Source organism: Staurois parvus, unplaced genomic scaffold (assembly GCF_062004578.1).
Source record: "Staurois parvus isolate SC_StPar_1 unplaced genomic scaffold, SC_StPar_1.0 ptg000421l, whole genome shotgun sequence".
Classification (NCBI taxonomy): domain Eukaryota; kingdom Metazoa; phylum Chordata; class Amphibia; order Anura; family Ranidae; genus Staurois; species Staurois parvus.
Window position 1 is genome coordinate 131,964 of NW_028318217.1, and position 20,237 is coordinate 152,200.

Consider the following 20,237-nt stretch of genomic DNA (forward strand, 5'->3'; position numbering starts at 1 on the left):
GGATTGATCTTTGTGAGGAGGCATTTCCTGCCCCATTTTGACTGCGGTCCATAGATATTGATCAGGCGCAGGTCCTGCCCCCTAACAGAGACGTCTAAGACCATGCATCTCCCCATTTCTACCTCAATTACCCGCCGGCACGTTACCATATCGGTTTTAAAAAGGACCGCAACTCCGCTGCAAGGTTCAGCCGCAAGAGACCAAAAGGAGGGACCACATCTCCACTCCCTTTTTGCTAGATAGACATCGGCTAATGTATTGAGCCAGGTCTCTTGCAAAAATAAAATCTCAGCATCAAACTCGCTGAGCAAAAATAAGGCCGTATCACGAGCTCTTGCAGATTTAATGCTGGCGACATTAATGGTCGTCACCTTTAACAGAGTGGGAACTGCCATCAGGATGATTGGGGTAGTCGTTTCTTAACCTCTACCACACTCTCATCACCCGAAACAGCTCTCTTCAGAGTACGTGACTCCCCCTCATCCATAGATGATAGAGAAATGGATATATCCGATACCATCTCATCACCTGACAAAACTGAAAAAGTATTGCCAAGAGGGACCCCTCCTGGATCTGATTCTGAGGAAGAGAGGACAGCTCTTCTCATCCTCTTCTTCTTCTTCTTCCTCTTCTCCTTCACCCTCTCCCACCCTTCATCAGCCGAATCCCCCCCAGCTGGAGGTGAGACATGGGACATGGATACCCCTCCCTGAGCCTCATCGGCTCCACCCCCATCCGGCACCCCCACAACCTCCTGACCACGTTTGCGCTGATGGGGGACAGGTACCGGAGGTGGAGTAGGCCGAGAGGGAAGATCCGCTAAACCCACCCCCCCCCAGCAGCTTCCGCCAGTCTGGAGGATCTACGTACTGTAGGATTAGGGACAGGAGGGACAGACTCAGGGGTGACATTACTGGGGGAAACACAATCTGACACAACAGACACAGGAGGTACAACTACAGTTTCCTCCCTAGCATCAGCTGCCTCATCCTCTTTATCCAGCCTCTGCAGCTCAGCCTCCAGTCCTGGCAGGTTGTGTAGTGCCTCTGGGCACAGACTGTATGGATGACCCAGCTGCTGGCACAAATTACACCGAATCTCGGTGCATTCTTTGGCCAAATGGCCAAAATCCTGGCACAGTGAGCACTTCTTGATGGTGCAGGATGATGCAAAATGGCCTTTCTCTCCGCATTTGTTACAAACTTTAGGCTGACCTTGATAGAAAATGGTCAGCCTATCCCTCCCCAGAAAGGCTGAGCAGGGAAGATGCTGAACCACATTGCCCAGCACCCTCAATTGCACTGACACTGTCCAAGCCCCTGTCCATATCCTATGCTCATCCAGGACCTTCCGCAGTGGGGTGAGGACCTCACCATGTCGGCGCAGCCAAACTACTAAATCAGCCTCTGGTATGGATTCATTCCGGACCAGGATTGTCACCGATTTTATCAAAGGCTGTCTGGAAACCACCTTTGCCACCAAACCTTTCCACTGCTGAAGGCTCCTGCACCTCCAATATCTCTCCCAAAACAGGTCCAGGCCTTCAGGTTTTACAAAGGACAAATCATATTCATAGCTGCCTACTGGGCAGATCAACGCAAACACATCACAGGCTTTAAACCCCATCTCTAGAATCAACTCCGCCACCCTCCCCCTTACTGGTGGGTTCCCTTCCCCCTCCCACTTCAACTGTACCACATTCCTTCTCCTGACCCCACCAACCATCCCACCACCAAACCTCCCCAAATTGTGACCATTAGTATTCCCAACACTACCCCCACCCCCCTTGGTGCGACTCCCCAAAACAGAGGCATAGCTCCCCCCAATCCTCCCAGCAGCAGAAACATTTGTGTGTCTGGGAGCATCTGGTGCAACTCTAGCAGATACCGATTGCACAGATCCGGGATTGGATGGTGTATCCTCTCTCTGCTCAGCAGGGGGAGAAATGTCATTTTTACCTCCGTCAGCAATGTTAACCCCTTCACCTCCACCCACCACCAACACATCCATTGCTTTACCAGTCTCAACAGTCATAGACTTCACAGCAATGTCCACACTCACTGCTGCAACCATAGAAGCTCCAGCAGTCATCTCTTGCTCCAAGAAAGGAGACTCAGCCCAGGACTGGATTGGATTCTCAGACACAGCAACAAGTGAGACATCCATGTGTGCTGTTTGCTCTCCACATGGTGCACTGTGCTGCTCCCCTCCCCCACCAGCATCAATCAGGTCTGGAGCACCTGGGAGCTCAGGTGAAACAGTCTCTCTGCATGTGGCAGCCACCTTGCCTGTAGAGGGACTACTGGTCTCAGCAGGAACAGCAGCAGTAACTTCCATCCGTGGGGTGCTTGGTGCAGGTTCATCCACATTCCCCTGATGGTATGGAGACCTCTCTGCCAGGGATTTTTCCTCCAGGTTGGCTGAGGATTCCTCCACAGCAGGTTGCTTGCAGAGCTCCTCATCCACAGTACTCACCGCAGCAGGTGGGGCAGACATGCTGGGAGCAGCCATCTTGGTGTATTGGGCTTTCTCCACCAGTCTTGGCTTTGCTAGTCTGTACCTCCCCTGTCCATCCTCAGGGACTTCTGAAGGGTCATCAGTGAAGGCAAACTTGTCTGCTCTCAGGGGTGACTCCATTTGCTGGATGAACTTCAGGGTTCCATACTCACCCTCAACCCCCTGGCTGGTTGCCACTGGTGATTCCACAGCCTGACATGGGGGGAGAGACGCTGATGTAGATGGAGCCGGGTCATCCATTACCTGAGGCTGCTGATCCACAGAGCTCGCTGATGTCTGGCTGGCAAATCTCCTCTCATTATTGAACTTTTCTTTAAATGCTCCACTTCTTGCTTTCAACTTTTGTAATAATAAAGATTGTTTCTTCACTTTCTCCTCCATGTGCTGGAGCGCTGGCTTCATGCCCAATCTGTTCTTGCTCCAGGCCTGGCAGTATTTGGCTCTGAAGGTTTTGTGTTCAGATTTCAAAACATTAAGTTTCTCCTCAGCTCTTCCAATAGTCACTATCAGTAAATCTATCAGTAATCTTCTGTCTGAAGACATCGACATCCTCACCAGGGCCGGGACCCACAGTCAGGTCCTCCACCTCCTCCTCTTCACTAGGCCCGGTCTCATCAGGGGAATCCCTCCCAGGGCCTCCCCCTGGATCAGGCATGGTTCCTGGGCCAAGCTAGCAGGCAAGGCCCAGGCTTGAAAATGCTGGTTCTCAGGGAGAGCTCCTTCAGTGTGTCCTCCTCCTTCTCCCACTGACCACCAATGTAAGGGCCATTCTTCCCACCGACCACCAATGTAAGGGCCATTCTTCCCACCGACCACCAATGTAAGGGCCATTCTTCCCACCGACCACCAATATAGGGGCCATTCTTCCCACCAACAACCAATGTAGGGGCCATTCTTCCCACCGACCACCAATGTAAGGGACATTCTTCCCACTGACCCCCAATGTAAGGGACATTCTTCCCACTGACCCCCAATGTAAGGGACATTCTTCCCACCGACCCCCAATGTAAGGGCCATTCTTCCCACCGACCACCAATGTAAGGGGCCTTCTTCCCACTGTGCCTTAATGAATTGGTTCCCCAAAACTATTTTTAAGGGCTCCTCATATGTAAAATGATTGAGGCTGATCTATAATGGTACACCACCATCACCAATTACAGCTTGTACTCTCACTCATTACAATCAGGAGTAGAATCTTTGTGGGTGTCACGTCATACCTACCTACTTTAATAAAGACACTGCTGTCTCCAATGTAGCCACTGCTGCACAAGTTCTGGGAGGCAGCAGAGTAGGCATCAAGTCACACAAAGGAGTAGAAAGAAACCAGTCATTTAAAAAGTGGGCTAAAATGTCTTCTCCCAGACTATACATCCTATCCTCATTTGAGCTGCATACAGCCCTAAGAGAGGAGGGTACAACCAATGGAGGGTGGTTCATATGGCACACACAGAGATTACTAATTGTTTTATGTCTCACCTTCTCTCCCTTATTGCCCAGGATGAATGGTCTGCTCCACATCCATAGACCCTTCGTAGTGCTGTCAATGCCAGATCTCCATTCAAACCCCTGTAGGGGCTCGTCTTCTGCCCCCAGGCTGAACTCTTCACCCTTCTCCTAAAGAAAAATAAAACGTTTCCACGTGCTTTTTTTTCCAGAAAACATACACAACGTCATCAAGGTTTGCAAGTTTGATTTTTGTTTATGGGCATTGTACTGGGCAAAGTAACTGCTTCACCGCAGTGTAGGAACTCTGTAAATGAACCTATGGCTAGGCTATAGACTTTCAAGTGTTTTTGCATTCTTATCAAGCCATTAATTAGTCTTCACTGACCTCTGTAGCTTTAGGTCCTATGGAATAATTCATCCTCAAAAAGAGAAGTGATGCTACTTGTTCCATCAGCAACTTGGGTCACCCTGCTTTAGCTTTCCAAATCTCCTGGCATCCGGTTTACATTAAAGATTTGAAAGATGGAAGGGTCCTGGGTCATTGCTGGGAGGGGAAGTGGAGCTTACCAGTTACTGCTGCGAGGGGGAATGATGATGAGCTGAGCTACTGTGTTACGTTTGGGGGGACAAGGGGAGCCGAGAGATGCAGAGAGAATTTTATTGATTTTAGTGTTTCTGTTGTGAACTTTGAAAACAAACTGCTCCACTTTGCCTTCAGCTACAGAGGTCAGTAAGGGTTTGTTTTGAAGCTCATGTACTGCTTGTTAACAATTTGCAAATGCTTAAATTCCCATGGCATGACCACAGGTTTATTTTAAGAGCATTTGCTTAGCTTCTAGTTATTCTGCTGCCATCTTGATCTGCTAAAGGTTTCCTGGGTTTTATGTGTTTGATTTGACTTGCTGATTAATGTCAAAGACAAAACTTCTATAAGGCCAGGAAAAACTGCCCTCACTTAAAAGTGACTGCAGTGGGGTCTGGTCATTGGCTGTTAAGGCACTGACCCTCTAAACTGCATGAACAGACCTGCTCCAAGTAGGTTAGTGGTTAGCACCTGGCAGCACTAGGGTTGTTGGTTTGAATCCCAACCATGGCACTACCTGCTTGGAGTTTGCATGTTCTCCCTGTACCTGCATGGGTTTCCTCCCACACTCCAAAGAAATGCTGGTAGGCTAATTGGCTCATGTCTAAATTGGCCCTATTATTATTATTATACAGTATTTATATTATTATACAGTATTTATATTATTATACAGTATATATAAAGCGCCAATGGTTCGCTCAGCGCTGTACATTACAAAGGGGGACAGAACATGTGACAGAACAATACCAATACAATGCAAAACATGAGGGGATCGAGGAATCCTTCTCTTTCGAGCTTACAATCTAGGAGGGAGGGGATGGTGGCACAGGAGGAGATAGCTGTGGGGGATGGAGTGGTAGGAAGAGTGGAGGAGGTCGGCAAGTTAGCAGGGGGTGGGGTAGGCTTCCCTGAAGAGATGGGTTTTCAGGGTGTGCCTAAAGGAGAGGAGAGTAGGTGATAATCTAATGGGTTGGGGCAGGGAGTTCCAGAGGATGGGTGACACCCTGGAGAAGTCCTGGAGGCGGGCATGGAAGGAGGAGACCAGGGAACTAGAGAGAAGGAGGTCTTGTGAGGAGCGGAGTGTGCGTGTTGGGCGGTACTTGAATATTAGGTCAGTGATGTAGTTCGGGGCAGTATGGTGGACGGCTTTGTACGTCAGTATTAGGATTTTGAATTTGATCCATTTGATCAGTTGCGTTGGCTTCTGACGTTCCCTCCGTCGGAAGCCAGTGGAGGGATTGGCAGAGGAGGGTGGCGGAGATGGAGCGGTTGGAAAGGTGAATGAGTCTGGCAGCCGTATTCAGGATGGACTGAAGCGGGGATAGCCAGCAGTGAGGCAGGCCAGTGAGGAGGGAGTTGCAGTAGTCGAGTCGTGATATGATGAGGGAGTGGATGAGCTGTTTAGTGGTTTCTGGGGTTAGGAACGTGGGTATTTTGGCAATGTTGCGGAGGTGGAGTCTGCACGAGTTTGTTAAAGATTGGACTTGGGGCTGGAAGGATAGGTTGGAGTCCAGAATGACACCAAGTACTCTGGCCTGCAGGGCGGGTTTGATGGTGGCGTTGTTGGGCGTGATGGAGAAGTCAATGGGGGGTGGGGTCCGGGCTGGGGGGAAGACAAGAAACTCGGTTTTGGAGAGGTTCAGTTTAAGGAAGTGGAGCGACATCCAGTCTGATATGTCACTCAGTAGGTGTGTGATTCGGGCGGAGACTGAGGGGGTGAGGTGGGGGGTTGAGAGATAGATTTGTGTGTCGTCGGCATAGAGGTGGCAGTTGAAGCCATGAGAGTGTTTGAGTTGGCCAAGGGAGGAGGTGTAGATGGAGAAGAGAAGGGGCCCGAGGACAGAGCCTTGAGGGACCCCAACAGAGAGGGGGAGTGAGGGGGAGGTGGTAGCATTATAGGTAACGCTGAAAGAGTGTTGTGACAGGTAGGATGAGAGTCAGGAGAGAGCAGAATCTCTGAGGCCGAGGGAGTGTAGTTTTTTGAGGAGGGGGCGGTCGACTGTGTCGAAGGCCGCAGAGAGGTCAAGGAGTAGGAGCACTGAATAGTGGCCATTAGCTTTGGCGGTTAGCAGGTCATTGGAGAGTTTGAGTAAGGCAGTTTTGGTGGAGTGTAGGGGACGGAAGCCGGACTGTAGGGGATCGAGGAGGTTGTTGCCGTTGAGGTGAGAGCTTAGGCGGGTGAAGACTAGGCGCTCGAGGAGTTTAGATGTAAATGGGAGCAGGGAGATGGGTCTGAGGTTGTTCGGGTCATTGGGGTCCAGGGAGGGCTTTTTAAGTATGGGGGTGATGTGTGCATGTTTCAGAGCGGAGGGGAAAGTGCCGGAGGAGAGGGAGAGATTAAAGATGTGGGTGAGGGAGCGTAGGATGGAGGGGGAGGTATGTGTATCTATGAATGTGAGTTAGGGACCTTAGACTGTAAGCTCCTTGATGGTTAGAGTCTCATGTGAATGTATAATATACAGTATATGTAAAGCACTGAGTAAATTGATGGTGCCATATAAGTACCTGTAATAGATAATCAGTAATTTTCTATTATGGTGGTGGGTAGGGGGGTGGGCGATGGGTGAAAAGACTTTCTAAACTGGCAAAATTCATCTGACATTTTTAGCTAGTTTTTTTTCCCACCTTTTAGGATATGAAATAAATAAGTGTAGAAACAAATGGGTATAACTTTGAGAACTGATGTGGCAAGATTTGTGATTTTGACCTTTGTAACCAGGCTCCATAGCACCAGCGCACAGGGTCCACGAACACAAGGTTATAGGTCCCCAGACTCTTACCTGGCTCTCCACCACGAACACAAGGTTATAGGTCCCCAGACTCTTACCTGGCTCTCCACCATGAACACAAGGTCCCCAGACTCTTACCTGGCTCTCCACCATGAACACAAGGTCTCCAGACTCTTACCTGGCTCTCCACCACGAACACAAGGTTTTAGGTCCCCAGACTCTTACCTGGCTCTCCACCATGAACACAAGGTCCCCAGACTCTTACCTGGCTCTCCACCATGAACACAAGGTCTCCAGACTCTTACCTGGTTCTCCACCACGAACACAAGGTTTTAGGTCCCCAGACTCTTACCTGGCTCTCCACCATGAACACAAGGTCCCCAGACTCTTACCTGGCTCTCCACCACGAACACAAGGTTATAGGTCCCCAGACTCTTACCTGGCTCTCCACCACGAACACAAGGTTATAGGTCCCCAGACTCTTACCTGGCTCTCCACCACGAACACAAGGTTATAGGTCCCCAGACTCTTACCTGGCTCTCCACCACGAACACAAGGTTATAGGTCCCCAGACTCTTACCTGGCTCTCCACCACGAACACAAGGTTATAGGTCCCCAGACTCTTACCTGGCTTTCCAGGGCCCTTATAATGTAATTCATCAGGAAGGATTTTCCCCGACGCTTCTCCCCAATAACACAGAGCAGGTAGACAGGATAACTTGATAACTCGGAGCTCATGAAGCAATCATACATGACTGTTTCATCCAAATGTAGGCAGCCAGTGCCGTCAGTCCACACCAGCTGTACCGGGTAACCACTACATGAGAATACCGGTGACTCCTGGAGAAAACACAGAACATCTAGAATAGTAACATAATATCCAGTTAAGGGAACTAAAGTGTTAAAATTTCTCATGAACTGCAGCACTACCCAGTTCAGTCTTACAAATCCCCACACTAGGGCTGTTAATCACGCTGCTTCCCCATTACTTGTAGGATTATGTGTATTTTATTGGGTTGGTGGGTCAGCTATTCTCAGATAGCTTCAAAAAACAGCCTAATTTAGGTCTGGTCTTGATCTGCACAAACTGGATCATGGATGGACATATCTAAATGGTTGCCTTTCTCCATCAGGGGTCCATGGGACCCTTGAGGTCATCCAGATGATGCTAGATGTTCCTGGAGCAATTTCTGCTCCTCAGATAAATAACCACAGATACCAATAATCTTTTTATTGGGAATTCTTATACCAGCCACAAATATAATATACATTCTGTGAGCAGTAAATGAAGTATTTATTAGCAGGGGTTTCCTGAGACCAGAATGTTATCTCAAGGTTTCCTCCATGTTAAAAAGTTTGAGAATGGCTGATTTAGGTGGTCACTTAGGTGAAAAAAAATTCCTCTTGGAGTAGACTGGACCTGTCTTTATAACAGTTTTTTTGGCCTTCCCTGGATCAACTTTGGGTTTAGGGTTCTGAGGATTCAAGGTGTTTTTTTTTTAAATGCCTTTTGGTTGACTTGAATAGACAGGACTCCTTTTTTTTCCCCCATACATTGTTTTTTTTTTTTTAATTTAAGGGTATCTGGTTATAAAAAGAGAAACAATCTAACAATTATTAAAATATAACCACAATGAGGCTTGGTTCACACTACTGCAACCTGAAAGTCGCGTGACTTTCTCAGGCAACTTCCTGGTGATTTGCTGGCGACTTGAGTACTACTTTGATGCAGCTTTAAAGCGACTTTGCCAATAGTGGCAAATAAGAATGTTATGTACTGTAATTTCAGATGCAAATCACATCAATATAGATGAGGATCCGACTTGAGGTGACTTCCATTAACGCCTATGGGCACAAGTCACGGCTAGAAGTCACCTTGAAGTAGTTCAGGAACCTTTTCTAAAGTCGGAATGACTTCAGTAGTGCTAATTAAGACAACTCTCATTGACTAACATGGGATTTCACATGTCATGAGACTTGGGGTCTCACAAGTCGAATCCCAAGTCACGGCAGTGTGAACCGAGCCTAGTGGGTATATGTACAGTACAAATCCACAAACGTGAACTCTTTGGCCTTTATTTGTTTTTCATTTCTTATCACTGAAAAATGTAACAAGAGTAGCTAGTACATTTGAAGACATTGAGACATTTGAGTTGTTAAAGACACCAAAACCTCCCAAGTGGATGAGAACAGCCATGAACTATGGCAGAGGAATTGGTAGATCAGAATAAAACTATAGACAGAGAAAGCAGTGGGGGAATTGTCCCACCAGATTTGGGGGTTGATTTTCTTAAGGTGGAGGGTGCAAAATCTGGTGCAGCTCTGCATGGAAACCAATCATCTTCCAAGTTTTGTCAAAGCTTAATTGAAAAAGCTGAAGATAGAAGCGAATTGGCTACCATGCAGAGCTGAACCAGATTTTGCACTCTCCAGTTTTAGTAAATCAACCCCTTTACCTACATTATATATCCAACAGTTCGTGGACACTCTTCAAATGATGGTGTTCAGGTGTTTCCAGTGAAGGGTACTGTTATTACTACAGCATACTAAGACATTTTAGACAACTGTGGTAACAATTTGATGAAGACCCTTTTCTGTCCAGCATGACTGTGCCCATGTGTATAAAGCCAACTCTATAAGACATGGTTTGACCACTTTGGTGTGGAGGAATTGGAATATCCTGTACAGAGCCCTGACCTCAACCCTACTGAACACTTTTTGAGATCAATTGGAATGCTCATCGTGATCCAGGTCTTCTTATCCAACATCATTGACTGACCTCACAAAGGGGCACACATTTCCTCACACACATTCCAAAATCTTGTGGAAAGCCTTCCCAGAAGAGAGGAGGCTCCTAAGCAATAAGGGGGGCAACTCCATCTTAATGGCTATTGTTTTGGAATGGATATTCAACAAGCTTCTAGGTGTGATGGTCAGGTGAGCACAAACCTTTGGCCATATAGTCTACATATGAAATATAAATGTTTGTTTTAGGTGGACTATCATAATAAACATTCCAGCTGATAACCCGCCCCCATACCTCCTCAGTGCTCTTCTTCTCCTGCACCCCCTTCTGGATCTTGGATATGAGGTTCATCAGCCGGTAGTCCGTTGTCATCTGATATCGGGGACATTGCTTCCGGCACTCGGGGCACAGGTATCCCTCCAGCTGGGGTGTGCTCCAGTGCGTGCTGATGCAATTGCGGCAGAATGTGTGACCACATGCGATGGAGACTGGATCCTGGAGGTCATCCAGACAGATGGAGCAGGTGATGTCTTCCATCAGAGAGTTGAAACTGAGATCTTCCTTCGAAGCATTATTACTACACCAAAACAAAAGAATACAACATTATACCTAGGAGGGACTTTCCATAAAAACTTCATTAGATGGCTCGCCAAAATTTAAAAAACCCAGCTGCCTGTTGACCCATCCACACCCACCAAGCACTCACTGCAATCTGACATTTGCAGGTCAGGTGTAAACAATTGGGCGGAGCTGGCGGTGAATGTCAGATTGCAGGGAGTACTTGGTGGGTGTGGAAGGGTTGGCGGGCTGCCTTTTTTTAAATTTTGGCAAGTTGGTGTCATCGTGACAATGCTGGACGCTGTGTTTGACAACGGATTCCAACGATGGAACGATTTTTTTTATTTTTTTTTTAAATAAAGGACTTGTTAAAAAATGTTTTTTGTTCAATTAGAGGAATTTTTCAAAAGTCTGACATCTTTATTTTCCCTAAATGTAATCCCTTAGTGAATGTGTAGTGGTACAAGTACCCCTTATTCATTCACAAGGGGGGGGGGGCAGCATCAGGGTGCCCCCTAATTTAAAGGGGTATACCCTAATGCTAATAAACCTCCCTGCCCGCAGACCCCCACAACTACCGGGCCAAGGTTGCGGGGAAGAGAACCTTGTCCCCATGCCTAGGGCATGAGACCTGGTAAGCTGCGATCGCTCTCCCCTCTTTCCTGGACTGCCAGGCCTATGCTGGGATCAAGGGTCTTGTAGGAATTTAGGAGGGACCCCATGCTTTCCCCCCCCCATTTTTTAGGGTGGGGTTTTCCTTAAAAGTCCTAGCAGGCTTAATAGGCCTGGTATGGCTTCTAGGGGGATCCCCACGCCCTTTTTTTTTTAAAAAAAAGAAAGAAAATTACTGTGGGGTCCCCCCTAACCTCATTCCTACTGGACCTAAAGGGTCTGGTAAGGCTTAGGGGGGGACCCCATGCTGTTTTTATTAATGTATTTTTTGTTTTATTTTTTTTTTTTTTAATTATTTTTTTACATCCTCCCCTCGGTCTTCTGCAGTGTCCAGCAATACACTGCATAGGGCTACAGTGTAAGCAGCCTTATATAGTATGGGGCGTGGGCTTAGCCATGGTTGGCTAAAGTCACTGAGACTTTGGCCAGTTATGGCTCTCACAGTGCATTGTGCTGTGATTGGTCAAAGCATTGCACCTGACCTGTGGTTAAATGCATTGCTTTGGCCAGTAATGGCTCTCATAATGCACTGCGAGAGCACAGTGCATTGGGGGGTGCAAGGTGGGTGAATAGCCCACTGAACGCCTTTACTGTTCGGCTTATAGATTAATGGCCGATATTCGAGTCAAACTTATGTCCAACTCAGACATCCAGCGTAACACTACTAAGGATCCATCCCTGCCTGTTATTGGCAAATAAACCATTGCAAAGCCCTGAGTGGCTAATAGTGCTGCCTCTCCCTCTTGCAGTCTGAGCGCTGCTGTGCAGTTATCTTCACTAAACTGGAATATTAAAATGATGTCAACTGGGATATCCTAAAAGGTCCCTGGAGTAGCCAAAAGAATGATTGAAAGATAAGAGAGCAAAAAAGATGAAATAAGTCCAGAATGTTATTTTTCGGATTCCATACCAACGCATTTTGAGGACTCAACCTCTGTTCATCAGGGCTCGCATGCTGGTGGTGGGTTCAGATTATCTTACTGGGCAACAGATCCGGGTTACACAGCTGCCATTGTGATGACTGTTGTCAAGAAAAATTTTATGAACTCACTTCCAGAATTCAAACCTTGATGAAGGAGGTGTATTAGACCTTTGGAACGTAGTGGCTTCTTGATGTTTGAGTGGTGAAAACTAAAATCTTTCCTGGACTTATTCAATCTTTGTGGCACTTTCATCCTTCTGACATGCTACTGGCTGCTCCAGGGACTCCACGGGAAAGCCCGGCTGACAGTTACCATGTTCTAACTCCAGTCTTCTACCGTCAGAGTTGTTGCACTCCACATTATATCAGAAGCCCATTTGTATCATTTTTTAATATAACAGCAAAAACCTGTGATGTGAGTACAGGGACTAGGACAATGACTGAACAATGGGGGATCCTTTATAAACCTTTACATTAAGGAACCCCCAACTGCTCCCCTTTAAGGGTCAGGTCACCTTTACAAAAAAACTGCCTATGCAGGGCACATATAGATAAAGACAAGCTATGAAGCTTTGCCCAAGGATGGACAGTACCCTTGCTATAGGTGTAGACCATTCATATACCTCCTGAAACCTGGCCAAAAAACTCCCAGAGATGGCATAATCCCATCCTGCTTTTTATATAAGGGATCAGGGATAGGGATACATTGTATATAAGGAAGGATCGGTCGCAGGGATACATTGCATACAAGGAAGGATCAGGGACAGGGATACATTGTATATAAGGAAGGATCGGTCACAGGGATACATTGTATATAAGGAAGGATCGGTCACAGGGATACATTGTATATATGGAAGGATCGGTCACAGGGATACATTGTATATAAGGAAGGATCAGGGACAGGGACACATTGTATATAAGGAAGGATCGGTCACAGGGATACATTGTATATAAGGAAGGATCGGTCGCAGGGATACATTGCATACAAGGAAGGATCAGGGACAGGGATACATTGTATATAAGGAAGGATCGGTCACAGGGATACATTGTATATAAGGAAGGATCGGTCACAGGGATACATTGCATATAAGGAAGGATCAGGGACAGGGATACATTGTACAGTTGTGGCCAAAATTATTCAACCCCCACTGAAATTGAGTGTTTTGGCCAGTTTGACATTGCTTTTGATCATTCAGTCATCTTGCTTACATTTACATTAAAGAGGCACTTGTAGGTCAGACAAATATAACATAACAGTTATAATGAAATAACCACAAATGTCTTTTCTGTGCTCACAGCATTATCAGTTTTATTCAACCCCCAAGTGACATTCAATCTTAGTACTTAGTACAGCATCCTTTTACAGTTATAACAGCTTTTAAACGTGAAGCATAGCTTGACACAAGTGTCTTGCAGCGATCTACGGGTATCTTCGCCCATTCTTCATGGGCAAAGGCCTCCAGTTCAGTCACATTCTTAGGCTTGCGCACTGCAACTGCTTTCTTTAAGTCCCACCAGAGGTTCTCAATCGGATTTAAGTCTGGTGACTGCGATGGCCACTCCAAAATGTTCCAGCCTTTCCTCTGCAACCATGCTCTAGTGGACTTGGAGGTATGCTTGGGATCATTGTCCTGTTGAAAGGTCCAACGTCTCCCAAGCCTCAGGTGTGTGACGGACTGCATCACGTTTCCATCCAATATCTCCTGGTACTGAAGAGAATTCATGGTACCTTGCACACGCTGAAGCTTCCCTGTACCTGCAGAAGCAAAACAGCCCCAAAGCATGATTGACCCTCCACCATGCTTCACAGTAGGCAAGGTGTTCTTTTCATCATAGGCCTTGTTCTTCCTCCTCCAAACATAGCGTTGATCCATGGGCCCAAACAGTTCTAATTTTGTTTCATCAGTCCACAGAACACTATCCCACAACTTTTGTGGTTTGTCCACATGGCTTTTGGCATACTGCAGTCGACTCTTCTTATTCTTTGGAGACAGCAAGGGGGTACGCCTGGGAGTTCTGGCACGGAGGCCTTCATTACGCAGTGTGCGTCTTATTGTCTGGGCTGAAACTTCTGTACCCACATCTGACAAATCTTTTCTCAGTTCCTCAGCAGTCACACGGGGACTTCTCTCCACTCTACGCTTCAGGTAGCGCACAGCAGTCGAAGTCAGCATCTTCTTTCTGCCACGACCAGGTAGCGTTTCAACAGTGCCCTTTGCCTTGAATTTGCGAATGATGCTTCCTAAGGTGTCTCTTGGTATGTTTAACATCTTTGCAATCTTCTTATAGCCATTGCCCTTCCTGTGAAGAGAAATCACCTCTTCTCTTGTCTTCCTGGACCATTCTCTTGCCTTCACCATGTTTGTAACCACACCAGTAAATGTCTAGAAGGAGCTGAGTATCACAGTCATTTTAAAGCTGCCTAATTGGTGCTTATTATGCTTGATTGCTGCTCGGTGACATCCACAGGTGTTTTCAATACCTGATGGAAAGCACCTGTATGAACCTCTGTTCTTCAGAGTGGTAGTCTTTAAGGGGTTGAATAATTGTGGCAATGAAGAAACCACATAAGAACCATTTACTACTGTATTACATAAACAATTGATGTCATTTTAGTTGCATTTGGGTAGTTACAACGTCCTTGTAGGATTTGATTCTGAATACAATTCCAAATGTACACTATAGTCCCTAAACCCCTTTACAGCATTGGGGGTTGAATAATTTTGGCCACAACTGTATATAAGGAAGGATCGGTCACAGGGATACATTGTATATATGGAAGGATCGGTCACAGGGATACATTGTATATAAGGAAGGATCAGGGACAGGGACACATTGTATATAAGGAAGGATCGGTCACAGGGATACATTGTATATAAGGAAGGATCGGTCGCAGGGATACATTGCATACAAGGAAGGATCAGGGACAGGGATACATTGTATATAAGGAAGGATCGGTCACAGGGATACATTGTATATAAGGAAGGATCGGTCACAGGGATACATTGTATATAAGGAAGGATCGGTCACAGGGATACATTGTATATAAGGAAGGATCAGGGACAGGGATACATTGTATATAAGGAAGGATCGGTCACAGGGATACATTGTATATAAGGAAGGATCAGGGACAGGGACACATTGTATATAAGGAAGGATCAGGAATTAATTTTATATAAGGAAGGATCAGTCACAGGCATGCATTGTATATAAGAAAGGATCAGGGATTCATTTTATATAAGGAGGGATCGGTCACAGGGATACATTGTATATTTTTGGGCAGTACATTGGCTCAGTGGTTAGCACTTCCGCATGCCAGTTCTAGGGTTGTTGGTTCAAATCCTGGCCACAGCACCACCTGGCTGGAGTTTGCATGTTCTCCCTATGCCTGCGTGGGTTTCCTCCAGGTACTGCGGTTTCCTCCCACACTCCAAAAGACATGCTGGGAGGTTAACTGGATCCTGTCTAAATTGTATGTATGAATGTGAGTTAGGGACCTTAGATTATACGTGTCTTGAGGGTTAGGGACTGATGTAAATATATAATAAATATGTAAAGCGCTGCGTAAATTGTTGGCGCTATATAAGTACCTGAAAAAAGAAATATATAAAGAAGGATCGGTCGCAGGGATACATTGTATATAAGGGAGGATCGGTCGCAGGGATACATTGTATATAAGGAAAGATCAGGGACAGGGATACATTGTATATAACGGAGGATCAGTCACAGAGATACATTGTATATCAGGGACAGGCATACATTGTATATAACGAAGGATCGGTCGCAGGGATACATTGTATATAAGGAAGGATCGGTCGCAGGGATACATTGTATATAAGGAAGGATCGGTCGCAGGGATACATTGTATATAAGGAAGGATCGGTCGCAGGGATACATTGTATATATGGAAGGATCGGTCACAGGGATACATTGTATATATGGAAGGATCGGTCACAGGGATACATTGTATATATGGAAGGATCGGTCACAGGGATACATTGTATATCAGGGAGGATTGGTCGCAGGCATACATTGTATATAACGAAGGATCGGTCGCAGGGATACATTGTATATAAGGAAGGATCGGTCACAGGGATACATTGTATATCAGGGAGGATCGGTCACAGGGATACATTGTATATCAGGGAGGATCGGTCGCAGGAATACATTGTATATAACGAAGGATCGGTCGCAGGGATACATTGTATATAAGGAAGGATCGGTCACAGGGATACATTGTATATCAGGGAGGATCGGTCGCAGGCATACATTGTATATAAGGAAGGATCGGTCTCAGGGATACATTGTATATAAGGAAGGATCGGTCACAGGGATACATTGTATATCAGGGAGGATTGGTCGCAGGCATACATTGTATATAACGAAGGATCGGTCTCAGGGATACATTGTATATAAGGAAGGATCGGTCACAAGGATACATTGTATATCAGGGAGGATCGGTCGCAGGGATACATTGTATATAAGGAAGGATCGGTCTCAGGGATACATTGTATATAAGGAAGGATCGGTCACAAGGATACATTGTATATCAGGGAGGATCGGTCGCAGGGATACATTGTATATAAGGAAGGATCGGTCACAGGGATACATTGTATATCAGGGACAGGCATACATTGTATATAAGGGAGGATCGGTCGCAGGGATACATTGTATAGAAGGAAGGATCGGTCGCAGGGATACATTATATATAAGGAAGGATCGGTCGCAGTGATACATTGTATATCAGGGACAGGCATACATTATATATAAGGAAGGATCGGTTGGAGTGATACATTGTTGCGGTGGTCACACCTGGGTGGTTGGGGGGTGGTCTGCGCTCTGGGCGGTTTCTCTCTCCTGGGTCGTCTCTTGGCTTTCTTCCTCTGGGGTTCTGCCCCTCTGTTGTATGGCTGGCTGGTGGATGGATGGGGGGTCGGTCTGTCTGTCCCCCTCCTCTCCTCCATGTCTGTCCTTACACAGCAGATCTCCCCACACCCTCTACTGGCATCCTGACAGTCAACTCCTCTCCTTCTTCTTCCTGTCCTCTGGATGTGACGTCTTCCTGTCTATGTGTAAAACTGAGTCCCCCTCCCACACCACAACCCCTCCCCCCTCCCCCTCCTCCCCTCCTCCCCCTCCTCCCCTCCCCCTCCTCCCCTCCTCCCCCTCCTCCCCTCCTCCACTCTCTCAGCCACTCTGCTAACTTTTGTTTTCAAACACCAGAGCTGGTCAATGTTTACAAATATCCAGTCCAGAGAATGGAGAGTCAAGCAGCAAGATTTCTTTTTCATATCATATGGTTTATATCATATCTGTTTTGTATTATTATTACTAATACTAATGACAACAAAACATTCATAACATGACCAAGGTACAACACCTCCATGGGGTTCAGAGAAATGGAGCAGACGGGGATAATCCAGAAAAGCTTCACATTGCAGCTCTATAGGGAGCGGACCTTCGGAGAATCCTGCTGACAGAACACGCAACACAGAGAGGGGGGGGGGGGGCGAGGATACCGCCAATGCCATGTAGTTATTTATTAACCACGCGAAGGCCGGGTCTATTCTGACACTTTCTGTTTACAAGTAGAAATGAGTATTTTTGCGCTAGAAAATTACTTAGGACCAGGGGGGGGCTGACCATTTGGAAACTCGGTCACTGCACGAGGGCCCGGGGTCAGTAGGGGGCCCCATGAGATGCCCCTGGTACCTTTTTCATAGGCTTTTTTGAGTTTGGGAAAGGACACAGGGGCCCCATGATCCCCTACTGCCTGGGGGCCCCATGAGTTGTCAGTCCGCCCCTGCTTAGGACCCACAAACATCATTTATACATATACACTGTCAGTGTTCATCACGTTATCATCCATCATTAGAGAATGATCTGCTCTCTCCATGGGCTATAATCAGTAGGCAGAAGGCTAGACCCTAGTCCCCTCCAAAACCCTTGTCCCGGTTGGGTCTGTCACACCCCTTTTCTCCCCTCTGGTCTGACTAGCTTTCACAGGTCTGTCCATTTGCCCATTTGAACTTGGGTCTTCGGTGAGGCCCCCCTCCCCCATTTGCTCCTGGGAAGGGGAAGTTTGGCTGCTTGGCTCTGGACTCTCTTACTGGCATTGACTATACATCTTACACGGCCACATGGGGGTCACTCACCTGAATTATTCAGCCGTTATCACGGTTTGTTGCCAATAGACATTGGGAGCTCTTTTACAGTCATATATTATTGCCTATAGGATCTGTACTCCTTATCAGCTGTGCTCCATCCTTTCATTTTTATATCTATCTATCCAGGGGCGGACTGACAACTCATGGGGCCCCCCAGGCAATAGGAGATCATGGGGCCCCTGTGTCCTTGCCCAAACTCACAAAAGCCTATGAAAAAGGTACCAGGGGCATCTCATGGGGCCCCCTACTAACCCCGGGCCCTCGGGCAGTGCCCCAGTTTCCAAATGGTCAGGCTGCCCCTTTATCTATCTATCTATCTATCTATCTATCTATCTATCTATCTATTATCTATCTATCTATCTATCTATCTATCTATCTATCTATCATCTATCTATCTATTATCTATCTATCTATCTATCTATCTATCTATTATCTATCTATCTATCTATCTATCTATCTATTATCTATCTATTATCTATCTATCTATCTATCTATCTATCTATCTATCTATCATCTATCTATCTATTATCTATCTATCTATTATCTATCTATCTATCTATCTATCTATCTATCTATCTATCTATCTATCTATCTATTATCTATTATCTATCTATCTATCTATCTATCTATCTATCTATCTATCTATCTATCTATTATCTATCTATCTATCTATCTATCTATCTATCTATCTATTATCTATCTATCTATCTATCTATCTATCTATCTATCTATCTATCTATTATCTATCTATTATCTATCTATCTATCTATCTATCTATCTATCTATCTATCTATCTATCTATCTATCTATCATCTATCTATCTATTATCTATCTATCTATTATCTATCTATCTATCTATCTATCTATCTATCTATCTATCTATCTATCTATCTATTATCTATTATCTATCTATCTATCTATCTATCTATCTATCTATCTATCTATCTATCTATCTATCTATTATCTATCTATCTATCTATCTATCTATCTATCTATCTATCATCTATCTATCTATTATCTATCTATCTATCTATCTATATTCTATCTATCTATATTCTATCTATCTATCTATCTATCTATCTATCTATCTATCTATCTATTATCTATCTATTATCTATCTATCTATCTATCTATCTATCTATCTATCTATCTATCTATCTATTATCTATCTATCTATCTATCTATCTATATTCTATCTATCTATATTCTATCTATCTATCTATCTATCTATCTATCTATCTATCTATCTATCTATTATCTATCTATTATCTATCTATCTATTATCTATTATCTATCTATCTATCTATCTATCTATCTATCTATTATCTATCTATCTATCTATCTATCTATCTATCTATCTATCTATCTATCTATATATTATCTATCTATTATCTATCTATCTATCTATCTATCTATCTATCTATCTATTATCTATCTATCTATCTATCTATCTATCTATCTATCTATCTATCTATCTATCTATATATTATCTATCTATTATCTATCTATCTATCTATCTATCTATCTATCTATCTATCTATCTATCTATCTATCTATCTATCTATCTATCTATCTATATATTATCTATCTATTATCTATCTATCTATCTATCTATCTATCTATTTATATACATACACGGCTCATAAAATTTAAAGGAATAATTTTTAATAAGAGTATAACATCAAGTCCATGAAACTCCTGGGATATTGATCTGGTCATGTAAGTAGCAGAGGGGGTTGTTAAACAGTTCAGCTGCTTTGGTGTTAATAACCCAAAACAGGAATGGTTTTACAAGTGGAGGTCACTGACATTTTTTCCCTACTTGTCTTTTCTGTTTTTCACTAGTTTTGCATTTGGCTAGGGTCAGTGTCACTACTGGTAGTATGAGGCCATACCT

At 45.1% G+C, this 20,237-nt stretch overlaps 1 protein-coding gene across 2 annotated transcripts in view; it reads right to left on the reverse strand.

Annotated features, from left to right (window-relative positions):
* Positions 1-17,670, reverse strand: part of LOC149454669 (RING finger protein 112-like) — a 41,429-nt gene extending 23,759 nt beyond the window's left edge. Inside the window, exons 1-4 of one of the 2 annotated variants that reach the window (XM_089687224.1) lie at positions 17,554-17,670; positions 10,316-10,598; positions 7,903-8,115; positions 3,994-4,131 (exon numbers count right to left, since the gene is read on the reverse strand). In XM_089687224.1, coding sequence (XP_089543350.1) covers positions 3,994-4,131; positions 7,903-8,115; positions 10,316-10,558 — 594 coding nt within the window. In that variant the 5' untranslated portion in view covers positions 10,559-10,598; positions 17,554-17,670. Of the gene's footprint in view, positions 1-3,993; positions 4,132-7,902; positions 8,116-10,315; positions 10,599-16,985; positions 17,226-17,553 lie in introns of those variants that run through there. The other variant, XM_089687223.1, reaches the window with a different exon arrangement.
* Between the last annotated feature and the right edge of the window lie 2,567 nt (positions 17,671-20,237).